This window comes from Macrotis lagotis, chromosome 1 (assembly GCF_037893015.1).
Source record: "Macrotis lagotis isolate mMagLag1 chromosome 1, bilby.v1.9.chrom.fasta, whole genome shotgun sequence".
Classification (NCBI taxonomy): domain Eukaryota; kingdom Metazoa; phylum Chordata; class Mammalia; order Peramelemorphia; family Peramelidae; genus Macrotis; species Macrotis lagotis.
Window position 1 is genome coordinate 863,079,816 of NC_133658.1, and position 14,756 is coordinate 863,094,571.

At 39.5% G+C, this 14,756-nt stretch overlaps 1 protein-coding gene across 9 annotated transcripts in view; it reads left to right on the plus strand.

The window, feature by feature from the left end:
- EYA3 (EYA transcriptional coactivator and phosphatase 3) overlaps window positions 1-14,756 on the plus strand; it is a 121,260-nt gene that overhangs the window by 81,867 nt on the left and 24,637 nt on the right. For 8 of the 9 annotated variants that reach the window (XM_074217959.1, XM_074217953.1, XM_074217951.1 and 5 more), the window contains 2 exons: window positions 6,072-6,209; window positions 14,012-14,097. In XM_074217959.1, the coding sequence (XP_074074060.1) occupies window positions 6,072-6,209; window positions 14,012-14,097 (224 nt within the window). The remainder of the gene's footprint in view (window positions 1-6,071; window positions 6,210-14,011; window positions 14,098-14,756) is intronic. The other variant, XM_074217957.1, reaches the window with a different exon arrangement.

A 14,756-nucleotide genomic window follows, 5' to 3' on the forward strand; every position in this document is an offset into this window, starting at 1 on the left:
GCCTTACTGACAACATAAGGACCTGAGATTATTCTTTTCTGAGTTCTGTTTATCTGCATGTATTCTGGATGTTCTAAAAATCCATGCTAGATGTCAGCAGTGTGTTGATGCATGATTCTTAAAATTTTGCCTCAGAAATCCTTTTTGAGAGCCCTGAGAATCCCATGTCTAATTCATCAGCCTAAACTTGTGGGTTTTTTTTTTTTAGTTCTATGGGAGAGTAGGAAAACAAAATCCTTTAGTATTAGGCAAAGTTCTTAAGGACTTAGACTTTATCTCTTGAATTTATTTGGTGTGGAATACAGCACTGTCCATAATGGGAGCATACTAAATACTCTGTGGGATGGTAAGTAATCAACTCTTCACTGTTGGAACTAAGTAGGCTAAAGTTCTTTGAAGTTCTTGCCCTTCTGTTCTAATATACTATATTTGACTACATATTCTACTATAGTTGACATCAGTTTCCTACACTGCTTCTGAATCTTATCAAATGTTTATGTGGGGGCAGCTAGATGGCGCAGTGGATAGAACACCAGCCCTGGAATCAGGAGTACCTGAGTTCAAATCCAGCCTCAGACACTTAATAATTACCTAGCTGTGTGGCCTTGGGCAAGGCACTTAATCCTATTTGCCTTGCAAAAACTAAAAAAACAAAATGCTTATGTGGATTTATTCTGCATTTTAGCATTGAAACTATCTTTTACCAAAGGTTTATAGCTACATCTAGATTTTTTTTTTTCCAAAACAGTGTTTTTGCTACTGTTTTTCCACTTGCCCACAAACAAGATGAAAAGCTATATTTTCCTGACTGATTGGTATTCACTAGGCATCAAGAATCTACAGTAGTGGTAGCTGCCTTTGGCTTCTACTTTTCAGATTTTTTTTAAGGCCAGTTTGACTTTTGTATGGCAGTAGTAGGAAGCACAGCTTTTATCACCCTCAGATTCAGTATTACACCTTTATCATGGCCACCTGAAGAAACTACAAAAGGAGGAGTGTATGTACCTAATGATTGTGACAATGCTTACTAAGTCAGTATAGGAGATGGAAAGTTTTTCTTTTTTAAGAAATCCCTTTAAATCCCTGCTTACACTGTCTGTTATTTATGCTTCTCAAGTTGTCAACCAATTCCTTGATTCAGATGGTTTGTCATATTCCTGTCCACCTAATCTTCCAACTCTGTAAAATAGAGCCTTTGCCCAGAGCACTGGGTTGGGGCTTCCAATAATTCAAGGGTTACTAGGGTAGCACTTAGGCTGGCTGTTACTCCTCACCCTCAATATGGTACCATATAGACAATTGAATGTGAATAGATTAGAATTAATAGTCATTAATTTTATTTTAATTTTAGCATTAGAAGAAAATTTTGTGAAATAGAGCTCTAAGTATCATTTTAAATTTATTTTACCAGAAACTTCTGTGCTGACCATTTAAGAAAGCATTAAAGTGACATTGTTGACATCTCTTAAAATACTCTTTATGATCCCCTTTTATCTGAATTTATGAACTGTTTATTGTCAAAGAAACCATCAGAACTTCTTTAATTTTGGTTGGATTGAATTGGCGTGAGGAAGGTACTATTTTACAATTGCCCCCCAAACCAGCCTAGGGACAGTCTACTATGATCCCATTTGATTTGAATATGTGACTGATTGGGCTTAGGTTTGGGATAAATTCTTGATGGGAACATAATGATTGGTAACTGGGACCATACTTTATAATCATTATTTGAGGGATCTGGGTATGTTGAGCCTAAAGGAGAGAAGACATAGATGGGGACATGATAGCCACTGTCCATTATCTCATGCACTGTTCTGTGGAAGTGGCTGAAACTTGTGTTTGTGTTGGGCACTCAAAACTCATCAATGGGGCAAGTTATGAAAAAGGAAGTTTAGGTTTCTTAGAAAGAATAACTTCCTGAAAATTAAAACTGCCCCAAAGTGGAATGAGCTGCTTCTTGACATAGTGGAGGCCCCTTACTGGACATTTTCATGCAGTGTCTGATAAGCACTTTTCAGGTATGTTGTAGAATGGATTCTTATTCAAATCCTTGATTCCATTGCTTCTTAACTCCCTTCCTGAGATTCTGTGGTTTCCCATTTGTGGGTTCATTAGATGAGCAAGTTGCCTGATCCTGTTGAGTCTCCCTTTTCTTATCTATAAATGGATGATAATAAAACTTCTATCAGACAGCCATTGCAGGGAAAGACCTTTGTAAATCACAGTGATCTTCAGGTGTCTAAATTAAGTGCAACTTAATTATTATGTAGATACTCTGTCTCAGCTGCTTTTCCTATTATCCTGGAACTTTTTGTAGCATTTACAGGAGAAATTGTATTGGGATGTTTATATAACTTTAACATGTTTACCCTTTTAAAAGGCATAGTGCTTTATATATTAAAAATGTGTACACTTCTAAGCAGCATCTAACTTACTATTGGTTCGTTTTCAAGTTGCAATTCTTACTATTGGTCTCAATTCAGTATTTGTTTGGACTGAAAAAATACTCTATTTATTTGAAACATGGCTAATGACTAGAGGTACTTAGAAATGCCCCTATTATTGACCATCATTGAGAGTAGGGCTTTCAGTGGTAGTTCTAAAATGGAGAAGCACTCATAAACGGAGGTGATGGTTAGATGATCTCCTGAAGAAAATGAGAGAGGCTGTCATCTTTGTGTGGAAAGAAGATTAGAATCAATGCTTTTCAGTTTCATATGAGGGGTAGTGAAGAAAGGGGACCTGACTTTTTTCATGGCCTTAGTGGTTTCCTACCCTTTTTCTTAAAGTACCTTTAGTTTTTAATCAAATAATAGCTCATTCCAAGATCTATTGACTCACCCGAGATATAGTGAGATCGCTTGCCTTGTTTTTCAGCATTGAAGTTCTCTTCAGCTACTAACTAAACTAATCCTCACTAAGGATGTATTTCAGTGATGTTAATTACTTTTTGTGTGTTTGGGTGGGGGGAGTGGGGAGAGAGGAAAGGGTAGAGAGAGGGAGAAAGAGTGTGATATAAATGATGGTGGACTGTTGTGGTTAGGAAGAACCACTGCTGCCTGGGAGCCTACTGACTTACCCGTAACATCTTGGTTTGAAACCAACGCTGATTTTCCAGTTTTTAAAGGAATATAGAAAGTAAAATTTCAGAAAATTAGAAGAAAGTGACCAGGGAAAATATGGTATTAGCGCACAGTATATAAGTCCGTGCATTGGAAGGACCTGGCTTCTAATTCTGGCCCTTACACTGTATAAATCATTCAGTTCTGCTCCTAGCTTTTTCTCTCATCTGTAAAATGAGGACATTGTACTTAGATGATTTTGAAGTTATAACATTTTCTGCTCTTCAAATGAATATTGCTGAGGGGAGGCAAGTATAAGAAGTAATGGCATGTTGTAATAATTAAAGGGTACAGTAGGGTCAAAGAGAGAATTTAGAGTATCTCAGAAATACTTCATATAAGTATTGCTTTGCCCTGTCATGGGAGAGCTCTTCTAATCTACTTTAGTCAGGGGTGCTTTTCCTTTGCCTTCTCAATTAAATAAACTCAGAGAACAAAAAGAAGAATAGAATTTGACATCACTTGCTGGTGTTCTCACAGCTTAGACACAGCAGTAGTTACTAAGCCTTCATTATTTTCCTCATTGAAAATTCCCATTTCTTCATTTATCTCTTAAAGCTGTATTAAGGGGTGGCTAGGTGGCACAGTGGATGAAGCACTGGCCCTGGAGTCAGGAGTACCTGGGTTCAAATCCAGCCTCAAACACTTAATAATTACCTAGCTGTGTGGCCTTGGGCAAGTCACTTAACCCCATTTGCCTTGCAAAAACCTAAAAAAAAAAGCTATATTAAACAAGTCTGACAACAAGCTTCAAAAAGTATGAGGTGAATGAATGTCAAGAATAAGTAAAACCTTCTGACTCAGAGAATTAAGTTTATTCCATTATTAGTAAATCCTGTTTAGTTTAGGGATACATAGACTAAATCCAGAAGTTTAAGGGAAGAGAAAAGGATAAGTACTTATCTAGTGCCTATACTTGCCAGCCACTGTTGTACATACTTAACAAATATCTCATTTGATCCTCACTCCTTAAGATTGAATGCTCTTAATAATTCCATTTTTTACATGGGGAGACTGAGGCAGATAATAATTAAGTGATTTGCCCACCTAGTGGGCACAGCTGCCCCACTCTTCAGTGTAATCGTCCAAAGTCTCAATAAAGCATGGAGGTAACCCTGGAGTCTCAAAGACTAGGTCAGTGGAGTATAAGCTGGAAAGGCTGTCAAGTGGGAGCTCTTGTAATTTACCTTAGTTAGGGGTTCTTTTCCTTTGCCTTCTCAATTAAATAAACTCAGAGAACCAAAAGAGAAGAATAGAATTTGATATCACTTGCTGGTGTTCTCATAACATAGATACAGCAGTAGTTACTAAGCCTTCATTATTTTCCTCATTGAAAATTCCCATTGTTTCATTTATTTCCTAAAGTTGTATTTAAACAAGTCTGACAACAAGCTTTCATAAGTAGCAATGAGATGTCTGCCAGACTGAATGAATGTCAAGAATAAGTAAAACTTTCTGACTAAAAAAGTAAGTTTATTCCAGTGTTAGTTAATCCTGTTTAGTTTAGGGATACACAGACTAAATACAGAAGTTTAAGAGAAAAGGATAGTCAGTCCTAGTACTCTATCCACTCGGCTGCCTTGCTGCCTCACTAGTGTGATCTTGACACTGATTTCATGTTTCTTATTCACAAATGTGCTCTGAACTACATCTTGGAATGCTAATGCCTTTTCTGTAAATTCAACCATAAAAAAAATTTTAGGAAAGAAAGTCTATGAGCTCTAGAAAGAATAATTTGAAAATCCATGCCCAGGAGCTGAGCTGATTGGAAAGCCAGGGATAGCCTCCTAACGGCTTTTCTACCTTTTTTGAAAGAAGTGGTTCTTGATCTCATTTCTTAGACCACAGATTATTTCAGTATTTCAAGTGATCTGTGATTTTATCTCTTAACACTCCCCAGTTTGACACCAGAAATAGCCCCCTCTGGGTCTTGAAAGATCATCTCCCATGAATTTCTGTGACCCTGAGTAATGACCAATTTTAGGGTAAGAATCCTTTGAGTACACCCTGGGTTAAGCCATTCCTGAGACCCCAGAGATGGTCATTGCTGTAGGACTATACTCCAAGCCTTTCCATCTTGGTCAGCACTTATACCCCACTGACCTAATCTTTGAGACTTCAGAGTCACCTCTATGGCCTTATTGAGACTTTGGAAGATTACACTGAAGAGTGGGACAGCTGGCCACTTTAAGAAGTAACAACTGTTATAAGTGAGGAGATGAAAGAAGCAGATAGATACACAAAAGTAAAACTACAAGACTCTGGAGCTGTTGAGTGAAAGAGCAGGCAGTTGTATGTGTGCATCAGCCCCTGAGACTATCACTTTATTACAAGGCAGTCATTGTTCATGCTGGATATGCTGGAAGGAGCTTAATTCTCTTCAAGATACTTTTTAAGAAACCAAAGGATGCATGTGATGTATTTTAGAATGATTTCCACCCCCACGTGTGTTAAATAAATTTGCCTAAAGGGGTAAGTGATTTTTGTAAAAACTTGAAGCTCATGAAAATACCCTTAGGCAGTAACTAATAGATGAAGTGTCCTTGATAACTGAGGTTGAAACATTCTCTTGTGCAGAGGCCATCATGAAGTCTAAAATAATTAGGGCCTAACAGTCTCACTGGACCGTGGAGCTAGGCTCCATGTTGGCCTCCCTCTCCCCTTTGAACACTGGAGAATTTCCCCAGAGTTGAAATGAATCTATGGCCATTTAAGACTGTTGGCTTCAGCAGATCATCTCTTGTCTGTGTTCTTTCTTGTCTCATTCTGATACCATGTACATTTATTCGTTAGTTGAATATAATTAACTTTAGAAGGATCAGCAATTTTCTTTTACAAGCAACTTAAATCTGTTCTATGACATAGACCAACTGGCTGATGATTTCAGGCAACAAACCTGCCTTTGGTCCTGGTATCTCATTTGTAATTGGTCCAATTTATCTGATTCAGGTGCATTGTGGCCAGGTATGAAACCTGAAAGTGGTTTAATTCAGACTCCAGCTCCAAGTCAACACAGTGTTCTTACCTGCACTACAGGGCTAACTACAGGCCAGCCAAGCCCAGCTCATTACTCTTATCCCATTCAAGGTAAAGAGGCATGGTTTTGTTGTTTTTGTTTTGTTTTGTTTTTTACGTTTATATATTTCTCTAGATGGTTGGGAAAGCTCTACATCCTTCAGCAGAAGGGGTGCAATGTGAATTTGTGCATGCTTTCTGTGTTTGGTGAACTAAGGCAGACACCAGCCCCTTAGCCAACCAAATAGCACTGGAGCTTAGCTCTTGGAATGTCAGTTGTACGATGCATCCCGCTTTGGGGCTTGCGAGAGCTAAAAGCATGCTCTTGTGCATGTTGGTGTATGGAAAGGCTGAAAACAGGGTTTTAGCAGTGCTGTAAGCTAGTATGGAGAGACTCCATTGACATCTGGACCTTGGAGAGGTTGGCAGTGTGAATGGTTTCCTGGGGAGACAGGAGGTGTGGAATGTTGTGTGTTTTATAACCAGGATTGGGCCTGTGTATGTTTTTAACAATCATTTCCCGGGGGTGGGGGAACTATTGTGTGCACAACAAGCTTTAAGGTCCGCCTGAGTTATTAGCATGCCCTAATTTGTAACATTTGCCAGTTTCTAAATGTAACTAGTTGCTCCCACTGAAAATTTGACACTTAGGGTGAGCTGGTTTTGACATACTATTTAGAATCCTTTCCACCATCGTCTGTCCAACTTTTCAGAGAGAGGATAGTTGCAGCATGGTTTAGCCTGATGATGATGTTAGATTAGGAGCTTAACAATTCACTAGCTTTGTACTTCTGATGAACATCCCTTAACCTCCCTAGCCTTCAGAGTCATCATGTGTAAAGTGAAGGAGTTGTATTGGATGAAGAATCTGGGTAGTGGGGGTGCCAGGCACCAGGATTTACCTGAGAATGTCAGCTGAGGGACTGGTGGTTTCAAGGCAGGTTTACCCCAGGCTCTCAACATGTCACTTCCCTCCTTCTTTAATGGCTCCCCATTGTCTTCAGATTTTATTATCTTAAGGACCAGAAAGGAAATCCCACACAGTGTTTGGCCTGGGCCCTGAGGAAGGAGCATGAGTCAACTTAGACTTTGACTTTGCTCATTTGACTTGAGGGGAGAAGGAAGAGTAGCCAGGAAATTAGAGAGGGCAAATTCAGAGCCCCTCCTAGGAGAGGATCTTTCCCAAAGTCCTCTATGTAAGAAGTCTTTGAGGGTGCTGATTTGCTAACACAATGAATTAGGAACCTGCTGTGTGCCTTCTTCTCTCACCCTTTTCTGTTTACCTTTATTTTGCAACCTATAAAATTCATCTAGCTCTTAAATTGGAGAGCAAACTCCTAGATCCAAAATAAAAATGTTGCTGTCTAAGAAATTTTATTCAGTTTATGCTTCATTTCTTCACTACCCTGGTTTACTTCTATAATTTCTTAAAGAAAAAAAGGAAAAAAACTCCATCAGATTTGTTAGGGCAGAAGACATAGGAAATAAAAAGAGAATCATAAAATTGATAGTAAATCATGGGATTTGTGATAACAAAGACTGTCATTTGAAGATTAAGTAAGGTACAAAGGGGTTCATCAGATTGGCTATAGGATGATGGTGGGTTTTGACCACACCTCTCTGACAGTCAGCCTAGTTGATGAGTAGTGATCCATGTTAGAGAAATCACATATTAGTAAGGTAAGGAGAAGCCGGTGTTGGGGATAAAATGTGGTGTTCTCTTTACTATTGAAAGAGATCAAACAGGATAATAATACATTATGGTAGCCTATTCTAGTATTGTACAAAATACACTTAATTCTAATATCCCTAATGTACCCCAAATGGGCAGGAGTTAAATGAATTCTTTGTAGCAGAACTTGAGCTTCATCATGCTGGTGGTTTGATTCATTCTGCACGCAGCTACTGAAGTGATTCATATCAACACACACACACACACACACACACACACACACACATATCGATTCACACCCTACTGCTGTTTGGTCTTACGTTAGGTTTTTAAAACCCACACCAGTCTGACGCCACCCTGTTTTTGCAATCTCCTCTTCTTATATCCTCCTCTTCTTGCTTTCCTTCACACATACAACACTGTCTTCTATCTCAGTTGCATTTTTTTTTTTTTTGCAAGGCAAATGGGGTTAAGTGGCTTGCCCAAGGCCACACGGCTAGGTAATTATTAAGTGTCTGAGACCGGATTTGAACCTAGGTACTCCTGACTCCAGGGCCGGTGCTTTATCCACTACGCCACCTAGCTGCCCCCTATCTCAGTTGCATTTGTGTAAGCTACCTGTTCCTTCAGCTTGGGACAGACTCCCTCCTTACCTCTGACTCTTCACATCTCTGGTTTCTTTCAAAATTCAACTTAATCACGGCAGTTAGGTGGCACAGTGGATAGAGCACCGGCCCTGGAATCAGGAGTACCTAGGTTCAAATCCGGTCTCAGACACTTAATAATTACCTAGCCGTGTGGCCTTGGGCAAGCCACTTAACCACACTGCCTTGCAAAAAAACTTTAAAAAAAAATTCAATTTAATCACTGTCCTTTCCTGATCTCATCCCTCTCTCCATCTACCCAGACCCTCCCTTCAAAAATGCCTTGTATTTGTCACATACCAGGACTGTTTGCTTTCTATCATTTTAACTTCAGCACTCTCATACAGTGGCTGACAGAGAATAGATCCTTGTTGTTTAAGTTTTGGGGCCCTCATCTAATCTTTGCAGTCCTACTTTGCCAGGGAAAATTGATATCTAACTCTCTGTACTAATACATTAAAGAATGTTACTTCTTGTTCCTAAAGTTAATCCTTTAGAAATAGTAATTTTGGGGGGCAGCTAGGTGTTGAAGTGGATAGAGCACTGGCCCTTGGAGTCGGGAGGACCTGAGTTCAAATCTGGCATCAGACATTTAATAATTACCTAGCCGTGTGGCCTTGGGCAAGCCACTTAACCCCATTGCCTTGCAAAAGAATTAAAAAAAAAAAGAAATAGTAACTTTTCCTAACCTCAGGAATGTCCTGAACATTCCACCCATCTTTTCCCTCTACTGTTTGTTATATGTTCTTAAAACCAAGGGAGTCCCCTGACCAAACTATTTGTAGGGAAGAATGTGATTCAGCTATTCTAGTGTGACCAGCCATACCTGGGATTTCTTTTTTCACTGAGCTATCTCCTCTTTCACTGGGAAAGGCCTCATGATTTCATGTGGTTGTTGATTAAGCCTAAGCTATTGCCTCTTTCCAATGAAATTAGCTAGTTGGAAACTATTGCTTATTATTGTGGGAAATAAGGTGTCACTAACATTTATAAAAATTCACTCATCTTTTGTACTCAGCAATTAGAGAGTGTTCTATTACAGTTGAGATTTGTTCAGACTTAACATTTAGAATTCCTCCCATTCCTAACCCATCACCTTTTTAATTTTCAGGATGACTAGCAAAGTATTTTGAAAAGAAATGGCTATTTAGTAGTGATATTTAAAGTATGATATATGAATATTATGGTTAAACTTTCACATGGATTTGCTTGATTGCTGGTGTTTGTCATATCACAACTTTGCCAAGAGGCTCAGGTGATTTCATTTTTCTATTTGTGCCTCGGTTTCCTATTCTATGAAATTGAGTACCTGGCTTCTACGTTCCTTTCAGTATTTCATGAGATACAAGGATCATTGACCCAAAACGGGAAGGAACTTTATACATTATTTAATTGAGCCCCCCCTTATTTTGCAGATGAAGTGTAGTGACTTGCCCAGATCCAGTAAATAGCAGAATCTAAATTCAAATTCATATCCCCTGACTCCAGGATTGGTGTCCTTTCTACTTAATTAAGTTGGCCTCTTTTCCTTCTAAAATTTCATGATTCTATGTATAGACAAGTCACTGAGTTTCACTAACTTCTAGCAGACCCCTATATTTTTGTAAGACAAAAGTCTTTACTACTGTGCTACTGATTGGTACAGTAGATATAGCACCAGCCCTGGAGTCAAGAGGACCCAAGTTCAAATCTGGCCTCAGACACTTGACACTTTCTGGCTTTATGACCTTGGGAAGTCATTTAACCTTGATTGTCTTATCCATAGTTATTTCCAGGCCTGGCTCCAGATGTCCTGATCATATCTGGCCACTGGACCCAGATGGGGAGGGGAAAGTGAGGCTGGTGACTTAGCACAGCACCCCCCCCCCCCAATCCAGTTAACCTGCTTGATAAGGCATCATATTTCCCTAATATCATGGTCTTCTTCGAGAATGAAGGACAAACATCATTGACCAAAAACTCATTCTAAACTACAAGGTAATTTCACTGATTTGATACTAGCCGGTTTAATCTCTTCATCAAATATGGGGAACAGAAATAGAAAACATGAGTACCTGTGAAGATACATGGACTTTCCTTGTGCCCTTTTTGTTTCCTCATTTGATTTCACTGTAAACCACTAAGTAGATGAGGATAGAAGACTGCTCCTTCCTTGTTAGATTCCATTTTGTGTTCTTGTTTCCCCATTCTTGTCCAGCCAAGAAGCAGAAAAGCTATATAATTAGGCCCTTAATGGCGATGGTGGACTTGCTTCTTCCTGGCATTGGGTTGACTGAGATGCTATAGTCAAGGCACAATGAATCATGAAGCCACTTGGAAAGAAGATAGTAGATGGTTCAACTGTAAGTCTGTTTTTCTCCTTTTATAAGGAAAAGTAAAAGCTGAACTAACCTAAAAGTCCCAACTATAAATCATGCTTATGCAGAACTATGGCCTATATTGGATCCCAATAATTAAATCATTGAAGCACAATTGAGAGCATTTGGATGAAGATTACTGCAGGGAGAATGTAGTTTTATTGTAATGGTATCATGCTGTAGATTGCCTGGATCTAAGGAAGAAATAGATGAGTTATTAGGTAGACTTCTCAAACCAGGAAACCATATCATGTGTAGAGTGAGTGGAAAAATTGAGAAAGTTTAACCTGAAGAAGAGAAGATTTGAGGTGGGGAGGAAGTTGATAGTATTCAAGATTTTAGATGACTATCTTATGGGTCGTGAGGAGGAGAACAAAGATTGAGTTTGTTTTACTTGACCCCCAAGAGGAGATCTAAGAGCAAAAAGTAAAAGTTGTAGAGGGGCAGATTGGGATTTAATGTAAGGAGAAATTTCTTTTTTTGTTTTGTTTTTGCAAGGTAGTGGAGTTAAAGAAACTTGCCCAAGGCCACACAGCTAAGTAATTATTGAGTGTCTGAGACTGGATTTGAACTCAGGTACTCCTGACTCCAGGGCCGGTGCTCTATCCACTGCGCCACCTAACTGCCCTGAGAAATTTCATAACATTCAAAATTACCTATAGAAGCCCTGAGTTCAAATTTGACCTCAGTCACTCACTAGCTGTCTGACATTGAAAAGCCACATAAACCTGTTGGTCTGTTTCCTCATCTGTAAAATGAACTGGAGAAGGAAATGGCAAATCACTCTAGTAACATTGCCAAGCAAACCCCAGATAGGATCACAAAAAGTTGGACACACCTAATTGACTAAACAACAACAAAAAACAAAAATGGGATGCAGCTGCCCTCTGAAGACTCCTCCTTCTTAAATATATTCAGGCATGTTTAAAAAAATAAAATGAAGGTGTTGGACTAGATTAGATTATCTCTAAGGTCTTGATCTATTTCTTTATCCTACATATAGGTTGCTAAAGTCTTTTATGTCAGTAAAGGTCTTGTTTGGTTATTAATGTCTTGTATAGTTAGCTAGCTGGCTCAAAGGATGGAATGCCAGATTTAGTCAAGAACTCAGCTCCCTGAGTTCATATCTGACCTCTGACAGTCAATTAACTGTGACCCTGAGCAAGTCACTTAACCCTGTTTGCCTCAGTTTCCTCATCTGTAAAATGAGCTGGAGAAGAACATGACAAACTACTCTGGTATGTTTGCTAGGAAAACCCCAAATAGGGTCAGAGAAAGTCAGACATGGCAACTAAACCAAAAAAAAAAATCAGTAAAAGGGCTTGAGCAACTGATAATTAGCAGGCTTAGATCCCCTTGTCCTCAGTACTGTAGGGAATTCGTGATGAAAATGACTTCACTTTGTGACTTTTGTCAAATCACATTCTTTGTGCCTCGTTTTCTTCTCAGTAAACTGTGGGTATTACTATCTAATCTTATTAACATGTCTAACTGGATAATCTTGTTCATATTCAATTCACTTAAACATTTATTTAAGTATTCACGTTGCCTTCTCTATAGGCTACCTTGCAGACAGAACTGTACATTTATCATTCTTACATTTGAATTCTTAAAGTTTTTGTTACTTCATCTCCAGTTTTTTAAACATTTACTTCAGTAGGATTGATCCTTCTTCCCTATTTCATGACTATCAAAAAGTGGACCTCAACTATTTAAATTCTTCTGATGGAAAAGCCTTTTGGTATGTGTGACTTGAGTGAGCTGGGACTCAAGATGCTTTATGGAAACAAGGGAATAAAGGTAGAAACTAGCATCTCTAAGATCCTAGAGTCTTAACCTGGGAAACATCATGGAGGTGAACTCTAGGCATATACCAAGTTATTTTGACTCTCCTTTTCTTGACATTTACCCTTGGAACTGTGCTCAGGTCTCTATAGACCTTTCAGTTCATTCCCAAACCAAAGGACTTTGTAGGATTTGAGTCTTACAATAAATAGTGTGGACAGTGAAGAGAATTTCCTGGAATATGTCAGCATGCTTCAGCTACCTGCCCTAGACTTTCTCTTGAGACCAGAAAAGTCAGCTTTTCTGCATTTCTCTGAGTTTATGAACATGTTCTCCATAGCAGGTCATCCTAGGTATTGCCCTTTTTTTTTAGCTTCCAGCCTGGGGATATGCTTGATGGGAATACAACATATCTAGCCCACCTTAAACCAGCCCTGATATTCCAGCTATCTTATCCTCATGCCTCCTCTCTACTGTCCTGTTTCCTATGTCTTGGGCTGAGAACAGCAAATAAATAAATCAGTATTCCAGTGACTCCCCAGTCTTCAGACCAAAGAGACCAAAGTATTTGTCCCATCGCACAACTTTCCCACTTGTGTTTTCTCCTGTTGTATTATGTGTTCCTTGTGGGCAGATAGGGTCTTGTTTTTCATATGGCATTCCTGCTATTGTTACCTGTATTATTATATTCCTGGCCTATCCTTTCCCCATCCTGTAGGAAACATTTATTAAATGGTTTTTCAATCATTTATTCATTCTTTCATTGCTGTTAAGTTAAATAGGTTCCAAACATTATGTTAAAACTGTTATTTTAACTTATTCTTACAGGAATTTATTAAGGACCTATTAATATACAAGGAAAATATTGTGTCTTAGATGAAGGATAACAATGTCCTATGCTTGGTAATTATTTCATTCCAGGAATTTTGGAATTTGGGGACCATGAAACCAAACAACTCTTACATGTGGATTTATCACAGAGATATTCTGAGGTTCTATGGACTTCCTTAGCAGGTCATATTACAATGAATCCATTCTCCAGCAGCCAGAGACGATGGGCTGGTGGGATTGGGTTCTATGTGTGTCTAACTTGTGCCGTTGTTCTCATGAGTATGCATTGTTGTGTGCTGCCTTGGGAACTTGAGTTTTAAGTAGCGCGCTTCCTGAGCCAGGGCTGGCGTCCAGGCCTTCTGTTTATAATCATGTCTGGTCTGGTTTGGGGCGGGGGCTAGAGCACAGGCACAGAGCTCACCTGCCTTTGATTCTGGCAGTGCTGACCCTACTGCAGCCCTCTTTTGGCAAAGTGTGCAGCCTGCTCCCCACTGCCCTATACACTCAGTGCATTTGCAGCCTCTTCTGGCCTTTCAAAGCTGCATAATCATATGCTAATATCTTTTGACACTCTGAATCTTGCAGCTTCAAGTACCAATGCCAGCCTGATCTCCTCTTCATCCACAATTGCCAATATTCCAGCATCAGCAGTTGCCAGCATCTCAAACCAGGTAATTGGTGATCTCCATTCCTATTCACTAATCCAGGGTACCCTTCTTCTCCACTGGTTCTCTCCTGCTTTTGGATATATACTTATCCCCATTCCCAGCTCCAGATCTTGGAGTCTCCCCTTCTCCCTCCCCCCCATCCCTGCCCAAATACCTTTAGTTAACTATGGAGAATATCCCTGATTGTCATCAGCTCCCAGGTCCCGCAGCCTCTGTTCCACTCATACACCCTCCCAGAGCCACCTCCTTTATATCTCCTTCCTTTCCCAGCCCGACTTATCACTCCCCAAACTTGCCTTATTCCCCACCAAACTCCTGAGCTTATTCTCTAAGAAGTTAGCTGTCATCTCAATCCTCATTCTTCTTGCCTTCTCTGCAGCATTTGATCCTATTGACCCTGTCCCTCCTCTGCCTCTCAGCTGTCTTGAAATGTCTCCCTTGATGTACCCTTTTCCATCCTTGTTCTTTTCCTACCTTTTTCCCATTACTGATTCCTCATATCTTTTTAGACTCTGAACTTTAGAAATTTATTCTTGAGCCTAGATGCCAGAAACCAGGGATTCAGAAACAAATATGTAACAGGCCCTGCTCTCAGGGAGCTTCTGTTCTATCATATACTAATACATGTAGTATGAATGCAAACTAAAGCCAAGATAGTTTGA